The sequence below is a fragment of the Hemitrygon akajei genome, unplaced genomic scaffold, assembly GCF_048418815.1.
Source record: "Hemitrygon akajei unplaced genomic scaffold, sHemAka1.3 Scf000153, whole genome shotgun sequence".
Lineage (NCBI taxonomy): Eukaryota > Metazoa > Chordata > Chondrichthyes > Myliobatiformes > Dasyatidae > Hemitrygon > Hemitrygon akajei.
The window spans coordinates 249,942-271,024 of record NW_027332039.1 but is presented as its reverse complement, the minus strand read 5'-3'; the positions used below and the strand labels follow the sequence as shown (position 1 = coordinate 271,024).

The 21,083-nt window shown below is 47.9% G+C and overlaps 1 protein-coding gene across 1 annotated transcript in view; it reads right to left on the bottom strand.

Moving 5' to 3' along the window:
- Positions 1 to 1,603: 1,603 nt before the first annotated feature.
- The window catches only part of LOC140724025 (E3 ubiquitin-protein ligase TRIM39-like), a 59,181-nt gene continuing 39,701 nt past the window's right edge, over positions 1,604 to 21,083 (bottom strand). The window contains exons 4-5 of the mRNA XM_073038511.1: positions 13,277 to 13,395; positions 1,604 to 2,406 (exon numbers count right to left, since the gene is read on the bottom strand). Of these exons, the coding sequence (XP_072894612.1) occupies positions 1,853 to 2,406; positions 13,277 to 13,395 (673 nt within the window). The 3' untranslated portion in view covers positions 1,604 to 1,852. The remainder of the gene's footprint in view (positions 2,407 to 13,276; positions 13,396 to 21,083) is intronic.

Genomic DNA, 21,083 nt, shown 5'->3' with positions numbered 1-21,083 from the left:
TCCCCTCGTTCTTCTACGCTCCAAGGAATAAAGTCCTAACCTGTTCAATCTTTCTCTGTAACTCAACTCCTGAAGACCTGGCAACATCCTAGTAAATCCTCTCTGCACTCTTTCATCTGACTGAAATCCCTCCTATAGTTAGTTGACCAGAACTGCAGATAATACTCCAAATTTGGCCTCACCAGTGTCTCATACAACCTCACAATGACATCCCAACTCCTATACTCAGTACTTTGATTTATGAATGCCGGGATGTCAAAGGCCATCTTTACAACCCTGTCTACCTGTGACGCCACTTTCAGGGAATTATGTACCTGAACTCCCAGATCCCTTTGTTTCTCCGCACTCCTCAGAGCCCTACCATTTACTGTGTATGTCCTACCTTGGTTTGTCCATACAAAATGCAACACCTCACACTTGTCTGCATTAAATTCCATCTGTCATTTTCTGGCCCATTTTTCCAGTTGGTCCAGATCCCTCCGCAAGCTTTGAAAGCCTTTCTCGCTGTCCACAACGCCTCCAATCCTGGTGCCATAAGTAAAATTGCTGATCCAATGGACCACATCCATATCAATGATATAGACAACAAACAGCAATGGTCCCAGCACAGATCCCTGAGGCACACCACTAGTCACAGGCCTCCAGTCTGAGAAGCAATCATCCACTACCACTCTCTGTCTTCCACACAGCCAATTTTGAATCTAGTTTACAACCTCTCCATGGACACCTCATGTCTGAACCTTCTGAACTAACCTCCCATGTGGGACCTTGTCAAAGGCCTTACTAAAGTTCATGCAGCCAACTTCCACAGCCTTTCCTTCATCTACTTTCTTGGTAACCTCTTCGAAAAATTCTACAAGATTTGTTAAACACGATCTACCACACACAAAGCCATACTGACTATCCTTAATCAGCCCTTGGCTGTCCAAATACTTGTATATCCGATCTCTCAGAACACCTTCCAATAACTGACCTACTACTGATGTCAGGCTGACTGACCTGTAATTACCTGGTTTATGTTGGAGCCTTTTTTAAACAACGGAACAACATGAGCTACACTCCAATCCTCCGGCAATGCACAGGTAGCTGAGGACATTTTAAATATTTCTGCCAGGTCCCCTGCAAATTCTACACTAGTCTCTCTCAAGGTCTGAGGAAATATCAAGTCAGGCCCTGGGGATTTATCTAACTTTATTCGATGTAAGGCAGCAAGCACCTCCTCCTCTTTAATCTACAAATGTTCCATGACACTACTGCTTGTTTCCCTTCCTTCCATATACACTATGCCAGTTTCCTGAGTAAATACTGATGCAAAAAAACTGTTTAAGATCTCCCCCATCTCGTGAGGCTCCACACTCTGATCTTCTAGGGAACAATTTTGTCCCTTACTATCCATTTACTCTCAATATATTTGTAGAAATCATTTGGGTTTACCTTCACATTATCTGCCAAAGCCACCTCATGTCTTTTCGCCTTCCTGATTTCCTTCTTTAGTATTTTCTTACGTTTTCTATACTCTCTAAGCAACTCATTTGTTATATCCCCCTCCCCCCCGCCCCCCCCCCCCCCCCAAAATCTAGTGTTAGGATGTTAGGGGGTCTGTGGGAGGAGCCACAGGAGCAGTCAGCAGGGGTCTGTGGGAGGAGCCACAGGATGTTAGTCCCCCTCCAGTTCAGAGGCAAACCGTCCCGTCGGAACAGGCCCCACCTTCCCGGGAACAAAGCCCAATTGTCCAGAAACATGAAGCCCTCCCTCCTGCACCATCTCCTTGGCCACGTATTTAGCTGCACTCTCCGCACATTTATATTTACAGGGACTTTACTCCTGACGCCGGTCCCGGGACCCGACCCGTTTACAGACCCGGAGCAGAACTTGAGCAGATTCTCAGCCATTGGTTTTCATCCCAGGTCGCGAAGAAAGGATAAAGTTTCCCCGTGAATTTATTCCCAGTGAAGGTGTGGAGATGGGACTTGGTCTCGGCGTTGTAAAATGAAACTGTCCCGGACTCGTAACTGAGATAAACTCCCACCCTCCCGGGGATGGGACCGGCAGGGAGACCGGACTCGGGGGAGGTGGGATCACCGTACACGTCACAACCCCGATGTAACACCTCACCATCCCACCCGATGACCCAGAATCCGGTCTCCGGACTCAAACTGACCCCTCCCTTCCTCTTCACAGACTCTGCGGCGACTCCCAGATACCAGCCCCGATTTCCCGTCACCTCCACCTCCCAGTCATGTCTCCCCGATGTGAATCCCTCCGATCCCAGCACACAAGGCTGGTCTGTGAATCTCTTCCCGGTGTCAGGGAGATTCCTCCAGGTCCTGGTCGGTCTCACACTCTTCCGATCCTCAGACACCTCGAGCCACGGATTCGCCGTTTCCACATCCAGGGTGACAGAGACTGGGGGGAGAAGCTGAAAATTAGAGAGTCCCCGGGGATCGTGCAGCGCGGCCCCGGGAATCGGGGGAGACTCGGGCAGCGCGGTCCCGGGGATCGGGGGGGGGGGGGGGAGACTCGGGCAGCGCGGTCCCGGGGATCGGGGGGAGACTCGGGCAGCGTGGCCCCGGGGATCGGAGGGAGATTCGGGCAGCGCGGCCCCGGGGATCGGGGGGAGACTCGGGCAGCGTGGTCCCGGGGATCGGGGGGGAGACTCGGACAGCGCGGCCCCGGGGATCGGTGGGACTCGGACATCGCGGCCCCGGGGATCGGGGGGACTCGGACAGCGTGGCCCCGGGGATAGGGGGAGACTCGGGCAGCGCGGCCCCGGGGATCGAGGGGAGACTCGGGTAGCGCGTCCCCGGGGATCGAGGGGAAAACTCGGGTAGCCCGATCCCGGGGATCGGGGGGAAACTCGGGTAGCGCGGCCCCGGGGATCGGGGGGAGACTCGGGCAGCGCGGCCCCGGGGATCGGGGGGAGACTCGGGCAGCGCGGCCCCGGGGATCGGGGGAAAACTCGGACAGCGCGGCCCCGGGGATCGGGGGAAAACTCGGACACCGCGGCCCCGGGGATCGGGTGGACTCCGGCAGCGCGGCCCCGGGGATCGAGGGGAGACTCGGGTAGCCCGGTCCCGGGGATCGAGGGGAGACTTGGGTAGCGCGGCCCCGGGGATCGGGGGTGACTCGGACAGCGCGGCCCCGGGAATCGGGTGGACTCGGACAGCGCGGCCCCGGGGATCGGGGGAAAACTCGGACAGCGCGGCCCCGGGGATCGGGGGGAGACTCGGACATCGCGGCCCCGGGGATCGGGGGGACTCGGGCAGCGGGGCCCCGGGGATAGGAGGAGACTCGGGCAGCGCGGCCCCGGGGATCGGGGGGACTCGGACAGCGCGGCCCCGGGGATCGGGGAAATGCCCCTGGCCCTCATACGCGGTCGGGTGGACGACACGAACCTTTCCCGTGGTTTGACCGACAAAAGCGGATGGACAGCTAATGTCCCCCCAGGGGTTTTATGCTGGACGGAGAGCAGAGAGACCCCTGGTGCTTGACTCCTCAGACAGGGGAAACATCCTCCCTCACTCCTGCCTATTGACCCCTGAAAGAATTTTGTGTTTCCATGAACTCTCCTCTCATTCTTCGAAACACGGAACAGAGAACATAGAGCAGTACAGCACAGAAAACAGGGGAGAGATGAATGGCAGATTGAACCAGGTGGGGGAGGGGTGGAAAGCCTGTGGGTGAACTGTGTGTGTAGACGTAATGAGAAGCTGGAGGTGGCAAAGATGACAGATGAGGATGACTTTGTCCCTTTCCCACAACCCCATCCCCCGCAGCCCCTCATTAGGACTGGGGATGAATTTGCAGGAACCCTTAAGCAACACAGGTCTTGATGAAGTGTTTCAGTCTGAACCGTGGACTGTTTACTCTTTTCCATAGAAACTTCCCGGCCTGCTGTTCCCCCAACAATTTGTGTGTGTTACTCTGCTTTAAATATACTCAATTATTTGGCCTCCACAGCTGCCTGTGGCAGATTCACTATCCTGTGGATAAAGGAATTCCTCCTCATCTCTCCTAAATGGACATCCCTGTAGTGGGAGGCTGTGCTTACCATTCTCAACCCACCTACATCCTCCCAACATCAACTCTCTCCCGACAGGTGTCAGAGAGACCCTTCATCAGGACCTGTGTAGCTTGGATTACCAGCATTTGCAGATTTTCTCATGGTTGATTTTTAAAGCAGAAGTTAATAAGTAAACTTCTTGATCAGTCAGATTCTCAAAAGGTACGGGGAGGAGGCAGGAGAATAGGGGTGAGGGGGATAATAAATCAGCTTTTCTTCTAAACTCCTGTGCATATAGGCCCAGAACCATCAAACACTCCTCATATGTTAACTCTTTCATTCCCGGAATCATTCTTGTGAATCTTCTGCACCCCCTCCAATGCCAGTACTTGTTTTCCGATAGAAGGGACCCAAAACTGCTCACAATACTCCAAGTGTGGTCTGACCAATGCCTTATGAAACCTCAACATTACATCCTTGCTCTTGTACTCTAATCCTCTCGAAATGAAAGCAAACATTGAGTTGGCCAATCTTACCACTGACACAGACTGCAAGTTAACATTCAGGGAATCCTGCACAAGGACACCCATGTCCCTTTGCACCTCTGATTTTTGAATTTTGCCCTTTTTGTCTATGAATTGTCAATGCCTTTAATCCTTCGACCAAAGTCGTACCTGCCTAATTCTACCTGTGCTATAAGATCCTTAGTATGTATACTGGTGCATTTAAATAAGACCATAAGACAAAGCAGCAGAAGCCGGACATTCGGCCCTTCGAATCTGCTCCGCCATTTTATCATGAGTTGATCCATTCTCCCATTTAGTGCCACTCCTCCACCTTTTCACCATGACCTTTGATGCCCTGGCTACTCACATACCTATCAATCTCTGCCTTAAATACACCCAATGATCTGGTCTCCACTGCCTCAAAAAATTCACAGATTCACCACCCTCTGGCTAAAAAAATGTCTTCGCATCTCCGTTCTGAATGGTCGCCCTTCAATCCTTATGTCATGCTCTCTCGTACTAGACTCCCCCACCATGGGAAACAACTTTGCCACATCCACTCTGTCCATGCCTTTTATCATTCGAAATGTTTCTGTGAGGTTCCCTCTCATTCTTCTAAACTCCACGGAGTACAGTCCAAGAGCGATTAAATGTTCCACATATCTTAACCCTCTCATTCCCGGAATAATTCTAGTCAATCTTCTCTGAACCCTCTCCATTGTCAGAACATCCTTTCTTAAATAAGGAGCCCAAAACTGCACACAGTATTCCAAGTGAAGTCTTACCTTATAGAGCCTGAACATCACATCCGTGCTCCTATACTCCATTCCTCTAGAAATGAATGCCAACATTGCATTCACCTTCTGCACCACCGACTCAACCTGGAGGTTAACCTTAAGCGTATCCTGCACGAGCACTCCCAAGTCCCATTGCATCTCAGACCTTTGAATTCCCTCTCCATTTAAATAATAGTCTGCCCATTTATTTCTTCTACCAAAGTGCATGACCATATACTTTTCAACATTGTATTTCATTTGCCACTTCTTTGACCATTCTTCCAATCTATCCAAGTCTCTCTGCAGACTCTCTGTTTCCTCAGCACTACCGGCCCCTCCACCTATTTTTGTATCATCAGCAAACTTAGCCACAAAGCTATCTATTCTATAATCCAAATCGTTGATATGCAACGTAAAAAGAAGCGGCCCCAACACGGACCCCTGTGGAACACCACTGGTAACTGGCAGACAACCAGAATGGGATCCTTTATTCCCACTCTCTGTTTCCTGCCTATCAGCCAACGCTCTATCAACGTATGTAACTTTCCCGTAATTCCATGGGCTCTTATCTTGTTTAGCAGCCTCATGTGCGGCACCTTGTCAAAGGCCTTCTGAAAATCCAAATACACAACATCCACTGCATCTCCCTTGTCTAGCCTACTTGTAATTACCGCAAAAAATTTCAATGGGTTTGTCAGGCAGGATTTTCCTTTAAGGAAACCATGCTGACTTTGGCCTATCTTGTCATATGCCTCCAGGTACTCCGTAACCTCATTCTTATCAATTGACTCCAGAAACTTCCCAACCATTTCTCAAGCTAACAGGTCTATAATTCACTTTTTGCTTCCTTGCCCCTTTCTTAAATACCAGAGTGGCATTTGCAATCTTCCACTCCTCCGGAACCATGCCAGGGTCTATTGACTTTTGAAAGATCATTGCTAATGCCTCCGCGATCTCCACAGCTACTTCCTTCAAAACACAAGGGTGCATTCCACCTGGTCCAGGAGATTTATCTACCCTTAGACTATTCAGCTTCCTGAGTACTTTCTCTGTCGTAATTGTGACTGCGCACACTTCTCTTCCCTGACACCCTTGAGTGTCCGGTATACTGCTGATATCTTCCTCAGTCAGGACTGATGAAAATACTCCATCAGTTCCTCAGCCATCTCCTTATCTCCCATGACAATTTATCCAGCATCATTTTCTATTGGTCCTTTCTCCACTCTCACCCGTCTTTCATTCTTTATATACTTGAAAATGCTTTTAGTATCTTCTTTGATGTTATTTGCCAGCTTCCTTTTATAGTTCATCTTTTCCCTCTTAATGGCCTTCTTAGTTTCCTTTTGTAAGCTTTTAAAAACTTCCCAATCCTCTGTCCTCCCACTAATTTTTGTTTCCTTGAATGCCCTCTCCTTTGCTTTTACTTTGGCTTTCACTTCTCTTGTCAGCCACGGTCGCATCCTTTATCCATTCGAAAATTTCTTCTTTTTTGGAATATATCTGTCTTGCACATTCCTCACTTCTCGCATAAACTCCAGCCACTGCTGCTCTGCTGTCCTCCCGCTAGTGTCCCTTTCCAGTCAAATTTGGCCAGTTCCTCTCTCGTGCCAGTGTAATTTCCTTTACTCCACTGAAATACTGACACGTTGGATTTCGGCTTCTCTTTCTCAGATTTCACAGTGAACTCAATCATGTTACGATCACTGCCTCCTAACGGTTCCTTCACCTCAATCTCTCTAATCACCTCTGGTTCATTACACAATATCCAAACCAGTACCTCTGATCCCCTAGTGGGCTCAACAACAAGCTGTTGTGAAAAGCCATCTTGTAGACAATCTACAAATTCTCTGTCTTGAGATCCAGTGTCGACCTGATTTTCCCAATCCACTCGCATGTTAAAATCCCCCACAATTATCATAACACTGCCCTTCTGGCAAGCCTTTTCTATTTCCTGTTGTAATTTGTAGTCCACCTCACTGCAGCTGTTAGGAGGCCTGTATATAATTGCCATCAGGGTCCTTTTACCGCTGCGATTTCTTCGCTCAACCCATAAAGATTCTTCCGATCCTATCCCATCTCTTTCTGATGATTTAACATCATTTCTTGCCAATAAAGCCACGCCACCCCCTCTGCCTACCTGCCTATCCTTCCGATACACCGTGTATCCTTGGACATTCAGCTCTCAAGGACATGCATCCTTTAGCCACGTCTCAGTGATGGCCACAAAATTATACCTGCCAATCTGCAGCTGTATGACAAGATCATCCACCTTATTCCTTATGCTGTGTGTATTCAAGTATAACACCTTAAGTCCAGTATTTGGTACTTTTTGTTTTCATTGCACTGCAATTCATCCCAGAGGCTGCAAATTTGCCCCATCACCTGCCTGTCCATCCTGACATCTTCACTGCTCACTATCTTAGATTTATTTCCGTTTTCCCCCTCCTCCGCTCTATCATTCCGGTTTCCCATCCCCCTGCCAAATTAGTTTAAACCCTCCCTAACAGCTCTATTAAACATTCCCGCTATGGTTCAGGTGTAACCCGTCCTTTTTGAACAGGTAATACTAACCCCTCAAGAGATCCCAATGATCCTAGAATCTGAAGCCCTGCCCCCTGCACCAGTCTTTCAGCCACGCATTCATCAGCCTGATCCTACTATTCTTGCCCTCGCTCGCACGTAACACAGGTAGCAATCCTGAGAATACTACCCTGGAGGTCCTGCTTCTCAGCTTCATTCCTAACTCCCGGAAATCTCTCTTCAGGACCTCCTCCCTTTTCCTCTCTATGTCATTGGTACCAACATGTACCAAGACAGCTGGCTGTTCGCCCTCTCCCTTCAGAATATTCTGTACCCGATCCGAGACATCTCATACCCTGGCACCTGGGAGATAACACACCATGCGGGTATCTCTACCAGGCTGACAGAATCTCCTGTCTGTTCCCCTGACTATGGAATCCCCTATGACTACCGCATTCCTCTTCTCCCTCCATCCCTCCTGCACAACAGCGCCAGGCTCAGTGCCAGAGACCCGGTCACCATGGCCGTCCCCTGTCAGGTCATCCCCCTCAACAGCATCCAAAACGATATACTTGTTGCTGAGGGGGGCAGCCACAGTGGTGCTCTCCACTATCCGGGCATTTCCCTTCCCTCTCCTGACAGTTAACCAGTTTTCTGACCCCTGTAGCCTAGGGATGACTACCTCCCTGTAGCTCCTGTCTATCACCTCTTCATTTTCTCTAATAAGCAGTAGGTCATCAAGCTGCAGCTCCAGATCCCTAACACGGTCTCCGAGGAGCTGAATCTCGGTTCACCTGGTGCAGATGTGGCTATCAGGGAGGCGGGAGGTCTCCCAGGTTTTCCACATCTGACACCCTGAACAAAGCACTAACCCTGCAGACATGCTACCTAATTCAACAGGAATGAAACAAAGAAAGATAGGTCAACTCACCCACTTACTTCGCCAAACACAGAAACTTATTAAACCGTTAGCTAATGTGCCCTGCTGTTCCCCCGTCCGTCCAGGCCGATTTGCCAAGGGGAGGAAAAGAGTCGGTGCCTCGCTCTCGCCTCTTCCCGTTACCGCCTAAGCCCGTTGAGCCAAAACCCTACACTCTGCTGCCACCCACTCCGCTGCCCGCTGATAGGGTGGTCAACTTTTTAAACTTTCCGCGCTGTCCTACGCAGTCTCGCCGTTCTTGTATGCGAAGTTTTTTACAGAACTGCCTTCCTTCAGAATTTAGCTCCCACACCGCCCTTCTTGTCCCAATCTAAAAAAACACTTTCAGCCCTGTATTCATCAGCCTATTCCACACTGTCCACATGAAATTCAGCAAGGCCTTTGATGTCGATGATAGACCACACTTGGAGCATTGTCTGCATTTCCAGTTCCCGAGTATGGGGAGGATGTCATTACACTGGACAGGAGGCTTCTGGAGGATGTTACCAGGACTGGGGGCTTGGGTTAAAAGCAGAGGGTGGATAAGCTTGGGCTATTCAGCTGTAGTGTAGGATGTTCAGGTATGATCCCTTATCAAGGTAAATAATTCATAAGGTGCTAAAATAAAGTTTCTTTTTCCAAGAAATGGGAGTACTGAACCAAAGGCCTCAGATTGAAAATGAAAATGGAAATTCTTCTGAGTGGTCTATCGGGTAATATTCTCATAGAGAGGGAGGTTGGTAAATGGAATTTGCCCTCAGACACTGTAGAAACTCGTAAAAATAATATATTTGAAAATAAATTTGGGCAGGTACACAGATGGGAAATGGTTAGAGGGATGGAAGGGGGAAAACACACACATATGGGCCAGGCTCAAGAAGACATCTTAGTCTTGCAGCTTGATGAAGTGGGCCGTGGGTTCAACATCCGTCAAACCCTCCCAGATCATCCTCCTGAGGAATCTCACCCCGGAGTCTGTCTGTGAAGTGTTGATGTGACTTCACGTCAGAGGGCAGCTCAGTGCCACAGAACAGACAGACTGGGTAAGGACGGCAGATTTCAATCATAAATGGAAATTTGTGCCTGTTTCTGTGGCCGTGTGTCACACTCTGATAGTATATTGTGTGTGTGTGTGTGTGTGTGTGTGTGTGTGTGTGTGTGTGTGTGTGTGTGTGTGTGTGTGTGTGTGTGTGTGTATGTGTGTGTGTGTGTGTGTGTATTGTCGTAAATATCCGTGTGGTGTGTATACACATTGAAGGAGAGTGTGCACATTGAAGAATTTGTATGTTACAGTGTGTCATCGCATGTCTGGTGGGTGTTGACAATGTGTCACATGTGATTGAGTTGTTTAAATGAATAAATGATTGTCTCTGAAGAGATTGGTTTCCAGGTTACTGAGGGAAATAACAACGTAGTTTGCTGAGGCTCTGACTACAATCTGCCAGTCCTTCCTGTGTATCTGTGTGAGGGAGCTTTGCCAGGCCAGTTATGCTGTGTGTGCTTCTCCCGAGATGAAATCTTGACCCATGTCAATGCTTGTTGGTGTGTCCGAGCTCATTCTCACAATCCTTCAATGTATTGGTCTGATCACCATAAGACATAGGAGCAGAATTAGGCCATTTGCCCATCGAGTCTGCTCTGCCATTCAATCATGGCTGATCCTTATTTTTCCTTCTCAGCCCCACTACCTGGTCTTCTCTCCGTAACCTTTGATACTGTGTCCAATCTAGAACCTATCAAGCTCTGCCTTAAATACGCCCAACAAGTTCCACAAATTCACCAGCCGCTGGCACAAATTTCTCCACATATTTTAAATAGATCCCCCTCTATCGTGAGGCTGTGCCCTCTTGTCCTAAACTCCTCCGCCATGGGAAACATTCTTTCCACATCTACCCTGTCTAGGACTTTCAACATTCGAAATGTTTCACTGAGATCCCCTCTCATCTTTCTAAATTCCAGCGAGTACAGACACAGAGCTATCAAACGTTCCTCGTAGGATAACCCTTTCATTCCTGGAATTATTCTTATGAAATGAACCTTCTGCAATGCCAGCACACCTTTTCTTAGATGAGGAGCCCAAGTTCACAATACTCAAGTTGAGGCTTCACCAGTGCCTTATAAAGCCTCAGCATCACATCCCTGCTCTTAGATGGAATGCTATTCTAAACCACAGATTAAAAGCCAGGTGCAACAGGCTCCGGGACAGCTTCTTCAACCAGGCCATCAGACTCATTAACTCATGTGGACACAACTGTATTTCTATGTATTAACCAGCCAGTTGGACATATTATTCATCATAAATTACTATAAATTGCACATTGCAATTTAGACGGAGATGTAACGTAAAGATGTTTAATCCTCATGTGTATGAAGGATGTAAGTAATAAAGTCAATTCAATTCAAAACAATTTCATGTTTTTTTTTCATCCCAATCATTCTTTCAGTTCCTCTCTGTAGATATTTAAAAGCTTCCCAATCCTCTGTCTTCCTACTATTTTTTTGTTTTGTTGTATGCCCTCTCTTTTGCCCTTACATTAACTTGTCTTCCATTGTCAGCCACGGTTTTACTATTTTGCCATTTGAGTATTTATTTATTTTTGGAACACACCTATCCTTCACCTTCCTCATTTCCAAGGAACTGACACCATTTCTGCTCTGCTCTCATCCCTGCCAGCATCTCCTTCCAATTTGCTTTGGCCTACTCCTCTCTCACCACTGTAATTTATTTTACTCCTCTGAAATACTACAATGTCAGGCTTTACTGTCTCCTTATCAGATTTCAAGTTGAACTCAGTCATGTTGTGAGCACTGCCTCCTAGCGGTTCTTTTAACTACTCACCTCTGGTTCAATACATAACACCCAATCCAGTAGAGCTGTTCCCCGAGTAGGCTCAACGACAAACTGCTCTAGAAAGCCATCACATTGCATTCAACAAACTCACTCTCTTGAGATCCTATACCAACCTGATTTTCCCAATTGCCCTGCATGTTGAAATCTCCCATGATTATCATAACATTGTCCTTTTCATCAGTCTTTTCTATTTCCAGTTGTAATCTGTGGGCCTCAACCCACTGACTGTTGGGAGGCCTGTATATGACTGGTGTCAGTGGCATTTTTACTTTTGCAGTTCGTTACCTCAACCCACACGATTCAACATCTTCCAATCCTATATCACATCTTGCTGCTGATTTACCAGCAGAGCCACACCACCCCATCAGCCTTCCTTCCTTCCTATACCACCGATATATTATGTAACCTTGAACATTCAGCTCCCAACTACAACCATCCTTCAGCCACGATTCCGTGATACCTGACAATCTGTAATAGTGCAACAACATCATCCACCTTATTTCTCGTACTCCATGCATTGAGATATAACACTTTCTGTACTGTATCTGCTACCCTTTTTAATTCTGCATCTCTAATGCACTGATACTCACCCTGCTGGCTGCAATTTTCTCTTCTCATCTGTCTGCCCTATCTGACAGTGTGACTGCACGCTATCTTTGCATTTTTACCATCAGTCCTATCCCTTCACTCCACTTACTGCCCCCCACCCTACCAAATTAGTTCAGATCCTCCCCAACAGCTCTATCAAACCTCTCTGTGAGAATATTGTTCTCCCTCGGGTCCAGGTGCGACCCATCCCTTTTGAACAGGTCATTCCTCCACCAGAACAGATCCCGATGATCCAAGAACCTGAAGCCCTGTCCCCAGCACCATCTTCTCAGCCATGTTTATCTGTCAAATTATCCTGTTTCTACCCTCACCAGCACGTGGCACAGGCAGCAATCCAGAAATTACAACCGTGGGGGTACTGCTTCTGAGCTTTCTACCAAGCTCTCCAAATTCTATTTTCAGGACCTCTTTGCTTTTACTTCCAATATCATTGTCACAAATTTACCAAGATATCTGGCTCTTCCCCCCCCCCCCCCTCTCTAAAATGCTGCGGACACGATTCGAGGCATCCCAGACCCTGGCACCCAGGAGGCAACATACCATTCGGGTGTCCCGTTCACATCAATAGATTCTCCTGTCTGTTCCCCTGACGATTCAGTCCCCGATCACGACCACTCCCCTCTTCTGCCTCTAACAACAATGAGAGATGCTGATCCGTAAGGGGGAAGACCTGCGTCAATCAGAGTCTGCACTCACAGGGCACATGAAGGACTTGTGTATTTTCCTGACAATCCCTGTCACCACACCGATACCTGCTTTTATTCCCTATAATATTATCATCACTATTAAATTCCCAGTTCCTCTGGTAGATCCAAACTCATGTCCTGGTGCGTTAGTGCATTTGCCTGGGATCAGGACACAGTGGTTTATCTGCCAGTCCCGTGTATTGGTTGTATTGTGACCCTGTGCTGGTGTGTCCAGGGGTCTGACATCTCCAGCTGACCATGTGACAGTGATGCTCTCCAGTCGGTGGGGTTGATGTGGAATAAACTTCAGTTCCCCTTCAGCCCAGTATTACAGACAATCTTTGCCTCAAATTGGAACTAAATTGAGCTTCATAAACAAGGAGAATTAAATCTTTGTAAGTTTTACCTCGATTAATAGCATCAAGCGTCTCTCTCAGCACTGTTTTCAACCAATAGAGGTGATCGAATTTTTCAACCGGTAGGGTCTCATCTGTCACTGACAATTCCTGGATATCGTCATTAATCCTGTAAATATTAAACTGCTGGTTATAAATTGCTATTCTGAACTATTTTACAAATTCATTCAGGGTTTCAGTAAAGACCATGTCCTACCTTCTGTTCCGACGAGCTTCCTCCTGAAATAAATAAAACACAAATCCGATTAGACTTGGACTTACTGTCCACATCCTGAATTTCATCCAAATCATTACAAGGTGTTGAAAATTCCCACTCCCGCAATCACTCACACACACGGACAATACAGAACCACAGGGTAACTTACAAGGAAAGTTTCTGAATGTCAGACCATTACTGAGAGGATGAAACTTACAGGGAAGACAGGACAGGCTGTGCATTTTCATCTGGATATGACGACAGAGTGATAGGATGGAGGAATTTAAGATCAATGATGTATGTGATTGTGTGCGGGTGGAGGAAGTACCTCTATTTATGGGGAGACTTGTGGGGAGTTGTAATTCCAGATGGATTTTAACAAATTCCACAAGAAATTTAGTGAAGAGGATGTGGAACTCCTCTTCACTAAACAGCGAGTGGTTGAAATGGAACGGCAGAGATTGAATGTAATGTGGAGGCTGGATAAACACGTGAGGGACCAGAGATTTCGGGGCACTGTAGCTGGTTGTGGTGAGTAGGTGGGTGGAGGATTGTGAAGCAGGGAAATTGAGAGGAGAAAATGGGCCGAATGGCCTGGTTATGTTTTTAACGATGATGTTTTTAAAGTCTGATGTGTGGGTCACATTCTTTGTTCTCACTGATTGACAAAGAGACCCTCACACCAACCACACCAGACACACTCACCGCCTGTGACTGGAAATGGGAGTTAATGAGAGTTTTAGAGGATATTTAATGTAGAATTAAGGACACAGTCAGCAGCTCTGTGTTATGATCAGAGTAAATAATTTCAGAGAAATTTGTATTCTGTCCTGGGATGTACAGAAGTTGTGGAAGTCCAGTTTTGGGACAATAGACAATAGGTGCAGGAGTAGGCCATTCGGCCCTTCTAGCCAGCACCGCCATTCATTGTGATCATGGCTGATCATACACAATCAGTACCCCGTTCCTGCCCTCTCCTCATATCCCTTGACCCCGCCATCTAAAAGAGCTCTATCTAACTCTCTCTTGAAAGCATCCAGAGACTTGGCCTCTACTGCCTTCTGGGGCAGAGCATTCCACATATCGATCACTCTCTGGGTGAAAAAGTTTTTCCGCATCACTGTTCTAAATGGCCTAACCCTTATTCTTAAACTGTGGCTTCTAGTTCTGGACTCACCCATCAGCGGGAACATGCTTTATTATGGGACAACAACAACCCTGAATAGATGCATCAATAGTCTGGTGAGAAACTGTTTAATGCGATTGGTAAATGTTGTGTGTAGGAGCAACGCATCTGTTTTCTGTCTGCATTGTATTCTGTGTTATGTGTTTATTATGCTAACTCGTCACGTGAGTGGGGACATGGTAAAAGCGAAGTGAAAAAAGTTACGTATCTGTACTTTGTTCTGGGCAGATTTGAGCTGGAGACGGGCGGATGTCATTCTGTTCTTGACCGCTGTGTTGCAGCTTACTTTACACTGAATTACCCTGAAGTTTCATCGCTTCAAGATTGTATTTTGCTAATGAAGGACTGAAAGCGTATCTTGGACATTTTGAAATGTCATTATTGGAGGGCGCATCATGCAGGTATAACAACTTGTGTGAGGTCGCCAGCAGCGGCAATTGATTTGTTAGAATTGGCCGCTGTGCTGTGTTTATTTCGAATATACCACTGTTCATTTAGTGCCCTCTGACAGTAGCAAATTGAAATATAATCCCTCACCTTGAGAAATATCACACTGTCTTTTTGATCCATCTGTTCCTTTAACGTTGAGATTTCCTCCTGAATAAACCTTATATTCTCTTGAATCTCCCGAAGATTTTTCTCCATTGGGTTGAGAATCCTCTCCTCTTCTTCCCTGAGATCCCTGAGTAAGCTCTGCTCTTTCTCAGTGATAATCTGGCGCAGTTCAGCAAACTGGGATGTGATGTGGGACTGAAGGCTGTGTGACTGTTCCTGTTGAATGAAAGGTGAAGATTAATATACTTCATTGCTGTGTTCTGTTACCTTTTGCCGTTAAGTTCAGTCTACTAGAGTCCATGCTACTTCTGAGTGCATTCCCGTCAACACCATTCCCTCACGTTTTCCTGAAACCTATTCTCACTTATTGACCCATAAACTCCCATCTGATTCACGCACACCCTCCCCACCTTTACAGGGTTAACGGTAATTTGCCATTCATCCAGCATGTCCTTGAGGTGTGTCGGAATCTCTCGTGGTCACAGGGAGAGCATGCACACTCCACACAGACAGCTGCAGAGGTCAGGATCGAACCCAGGTCACTGGAGCTGCGATACTCGGCTATCCTGCATTAAATGGAGCAAAACCCGACAGTAATATCAGAAATTTCGCTCAGGAAGCCTTACCCGAACTCCGGAAATCTTCTCTTTCTGTTGCTGCTCCTTTTCCTGGAAGTCTGATTTCTTTTTTGTGAGAGAGTCTAATGAAGATTTTAGCTGATCCTGGAAGTCAGAGAGTGAAGGAAATAGAAAATTTGCATCAAAAGAAATAGGTGATCAAACCTGATTATCACACAAAATGCCGGAGGAACTCAGTGAGTCAGGCAGCATCTATTCAGGGGAAATAAACAGTCGGTGTTTCGGGATGAGACCCTTCATTAGGACTGGGAAGGAATGGGACAGAAGCCAGAATAAAAAGGTTGGGGATGAGAACCAGCTGACAGGTGACGGGTGAGTCAACGTGAGGGGGAACGTGGGGGAGGGTGATGAAGTGAGAAGCTGACAGGGACAGATGGAAGAGATAAAGGGCTGGAGAAGAAGGAATCTAATACGAGAAGACTATCGACCATGGAAGAAACGGGAGGAACTGGGCTGTTTGCGGCCCTGAATGGTGACGAGGGAGGAGGTTAGGAGTCAGGTGTAGCACTTGTCCCGCTTGCAGGTGTCGGTGTCAGGAGGGAGATCAGTGGGGAGGAGCGAGTGGCTAAGGGCGATACAGTACGTGGAGCGATCCGAATAGAGAGCGGAGAGTTGCGGGGAGGGGTGGGTCTGGGCTGTTGGAGGGAGAGATGCGTTTGCTGGTAGAATCCCGTTGGAGATGGCGGAAGTTGCGGGGTGATGGTACGTAGGACAAAGGAAATGTGTTAAGTATCAAATTAACTTTAGTTTTGCCTTGTAGGTTTTAACGGCTTCTTTAATCGGCATGAAGCGGTGCTCTCTGTGTTCCTGCGCATCTCTACAGACCAGACAGATCAGTGTCTTGTCCGTTTCACAAAACAGCTTCAGTTCTTCCTCATGTTCCTCGCAATGAAGTTTACTTCCCTTCCCTTTCGGGTTCAGGTTTAGATTCCGAACTTTTTGTGTCATATTTGCTAAGGCCCGATTCACCCTGAGGGTGCGGTCAGCAAACTCCTCTCTACATTCCGGGCAGGAGTTTCTCTCCTCCCTTTCCCAACACCGTGTGATACAAGAGCGACAGTAGTTGTGTCCACACTCCAGTATAACCGGATCGATGAAGAAATCCAGGCAGATGGGACAAATTGCCTCCTCGCTCAAACTCTCGGCCTGTCCTTTCGAAGCCATGTTGTCTCCCAGCACTTCCTGATTCAGAATCCTTTTACGTTCGGGGAGTTGCTGATCCCCTGCAGTACTGCGATTGTCCACTACACGCGCAGCAGTCTCAGGGAATGAACATTATGTTGATGTCTGTGGGAAGCGATTGCGGTATCTATATCAGGGAGGGATCAGAAACAGATTAAGCAAGTCGGAACAGAAATGAAAACTCGGCCATGGACTGCCCAAGCCCGGCTGCAAAAGGAGGAAACCCGTGAAAACCCAGTGTGACAGAAACATTCGCTGAATCTGCAAAGGTCCCATCGCTGCGATCCGAAGGACCTTCCCCTGTGTGGTGAAAGCAGAGGCGACAGGACCGATCAACCCTCGCTCTGGACAGGGGACTCTGACGAGCTGCTGTTGACGGCCTGTGTCCCGGTAAGCGTGATGGGCTAAAGAAGAAGCAGAACAGAAATGAAGCCGGAGAGAAGAGCCTGGTTCAGTCTGAGGCAGGACTGAAAGGGACAAGTTCTGAAAAGAGAGGCACAAGAGACTGCAGATGCTGGAATCTCGAGTAAGAAACTCGAGGGACTAAGCGGGTCAGGCAGCATCTGTGGAGAGAAATGTAAAATCGACTTTCAGGTCGAGATCCTTCAGCTAGACTGTCTCAAACCGAAATCTCAATCGCCATTTCCCTCAGATGCTGCCTGACCCGTTGAGTTCCTCCAGCAGCTCGGTTTTTTTTTATTTTTTTCTCTCTCTGTGTAAAGACAGTCAGACTGGGGTGTAAAACAGGGGTTAAGTAACTATTTAAAACTTAAAAATTGTGCCGTGACAAGACAGATGCTGTGGCTGCAGGGGAAAGTACAGGACTGGACATTCCACGTCACAGGGTGGGAAAAGATTATTTTGGTCGGTGAAGTCCTGAAGAAACTTTCTGACTTTACCCATGTCTGTACCAGCTCCAGTGAAAGGCCAGTTTCCACAATTCTGGACAGAGCCCAGACGTTGATGTTTTTTAAAATCAAAATAAACATTATTTGCCATGAAATATTCACAGGGATAAACCGTGCAATGTCTTTACCCGAGGATCAGTGAGCCTTCTGTCACGCAGCTGCTGTGGCACAGGCCCTTGCATCTTTCTCCACAGATCTTCGCCAGCCCACAGTCCGCAAAGAAGCGAGTGACCGTCTCGTCTCCACTGCAGTAATCTCGGGGCAGCGCGCTGTGGGAGTGATCTCCGGGCATGCAGCAAGGATCAGACTGGGAGAGTCCCTCTCCCCCAGCCAGTTACGGTTTGGCACGATGATTGAAGTAGTTCATCGCCCTCCTGATGAACCGACACAATCTATTATATTCATCCCAGTGCACTCCGGTTGGAGCCCAACCAGCCACTGAGCACATCGACATGAAACCCTGTCGGAGTAGAGCAGCATCCATCATCAGAGATGCTCACCACCCAGGCCAAGCTCTTTTCTCGCTGTTGCAATCAGGGAGAAGGTACAAGAGCCTCAGGTCTCGCACCACCAGGTTCAGGAACAGTTACTACCCCTCAACCATCAGGCTCGGGAACAACACAGGATGACTACACTCACTTACCGTCCATTGAGATGCTCCCACAGCCAATCATCGTAACAAAATGAGTGAAACCGGAGGTGGTTTGACTGAGACGGATCGCATTGGGCCTGTCTCAGAATTAGAGAAGTTAAAGGTACAGGCTCAATCTCACAGGATATTGACAGGGGTGGGACAGGAATGATGTTTCCCCTGGCTGGGCTGTGGAACCAGGGTTCACAGACTGAATACCACAGTTCACCTCAGCAGGACTGAGATGAGGAGAAATTTGCTCACCAGTGCAGCGAATCTTTGGAATTTCCTCCACAGGGTTTCTAAATTTAATAGACATATTCTGGGGCTCTGCTCTGTTGGGGACATTGCAGGAAAGTGGTTTTGAGGTCAAAGGTCTGACATGGAGAGGGTTCAGATGAATTTCACAAGGATGATTCCAGGTATGAAAGGGACGTTTGATGGCTCTGGGTCTGTACCCGGTTGTATTCAAAATCGTGCGGGGAATCTGATTGAAACCTTTTGAATATTTACCAATAGACGGAGTAGATGTGGGAAGGATGTTTCCCATGGTGTGAGAGTCTAGGACAAGCGGGCACAGCCGCAGGATAGAGGGACGCCCTTTCAAAACTGAGAATCGGAGAAATGTCTTCAGACAAAGAGTGGTGAATTTGTGGAAGTTGTTGCCAAATGCAGGTGTGGAGGCTACCTCGTTGGGTGTATTTAAGGCAGAGATTCGTAGGTTCTTCATTGGACATGACATCAAAGGTTACGGGGAGAAGCCGGGAACTGGGGTTGAGGAGGGAAAAAAAGGATCAGCTGTGATTGAATGTCGGAGCAGACTCGAATAGCCAGATGGCCTACTTCTGCCCCTATGTCTTATGGTCTTATAGTGTTATGTTCCGAGCGAAGGGCAGAACAGACGCAAGGGACCGAATAGCCTGCTTCATTTTTTTCTAAACCACGCGTTTACCTTTGTGCCTTGTTCTGCCCTGGTCTTCAGCCTGTCAGAATGCACAGAGGAGCGGTGAGAGCTCCGGAGATCCGTCGGCAGCCCCTGCGGTTATTTCATGTTCTCCTTATTTATTGCTATTAATTTATATTTGCATTTGCACAGTTTGTTGTCGTCTGCACTTTGGATGATATTACACTGATCCAGTTATAGTTACTATCCTGCAGATTTTCTCCCCATTTCTGCAGCAAAATGCTTCTCGGGGTTGTATGTGGTGACTTATCTGCACTCTGATAATAAAATTTACTTTGAACTTTGAGCCTCGGGGAACTTGCTTTGATTCTGTCACAAACTGTGACTGACATCTCCAGCTACCAGTAGCAGCCCGTTCTCAGATACACTCACAGCCAATCAGCGGCAGAGCTGGGAGAGTCGTGCTTCTATTGGCTGAGGAGTGTCAGTTGGAGGGATGCTGAACGTTCGGAGCGGTCCGAGGTTTGGAACTGAGAGCGGGTGGACCCGGGAGAGACCGGAGATTGGGAGCTAAATTTCGTGTAAAGGTTGCAACACCGGCCGGGTGAATCCTTCTATGGCAGAGGTGAATAAACTGGCGGAGATTCCGTGAGAAGTTTCAGCTGCACGGAGGGTGCCCGGTCTTTCCCTGCCGAGGATCGGGGCCTGTTGTCGGGAGTTACCTCCCAGACCTGTCTGCGCTACTGGGAGCCCGGATCTGGCCCGCAGTGGTTGCCGTTGGCTCTACGCTGCAATCGGACAGGCTGAAGGCCAAGGCAGAACAAGGCGCGAAGGTAAACAGGAGTAAGCGTGGTCATTCGGTTCCTTGTGGCAGTTCCGCATTTCCTCCGATCATGGCTGATGTTTGACCTCAGCGCCACTTTCCTGCAACGTTCCCATCTTCGCTCAGCCCTTCAATGTGCCTTTTGAATTTAGAAAACTTGTGGGAAAAATAATACAAAGGTTCTCCGCACTCCTCATCTAAGTCCTGTGAGCTGATATCGGATTCTGAGTCTGTGACCCCTTATTCAACACCCAGTGAGGAAAAACGCCATTGCTGCCCCCACCCTGTCAGTACCCTGTGAGACTGTGTCCGTCTCAGTCAGACCACCTCTTATTTGTCCAAATTTTGAGACAGGCCCAGTTAGTGTAATCTCACTGAGGACACTACATTACCTCCTAAATCAATTCAATGTCTGAAACATTCTCTTCATTCCCTTCACCCACAGGCTGACTAGGGGCGGGAGACCAGACCTGTGCACAGTGTTCCATGTACGCTCTCACCAGGACCCCATATACCTTCAGTGGAGATCTTTATTCTTGTATTCAAACCTTCCTTCCCATTCAATGCTCTTCATTTAATATCGAACTCAAACAGTGAACAGACACAACACAGCCTCAGCCATGAATTTAAAGGGCAGGTGTTGCAACAGTTTGAGCTTCATACCGGGGGCCACGGAGCAAGCAGGGTGTCACAAAGGGAGGAATGTGGGAGTGTTGTATGTCTGAGCCCAGCTGTGTGTGTTTGTGTATCAGAATCAGGTTTAATATCACCGGC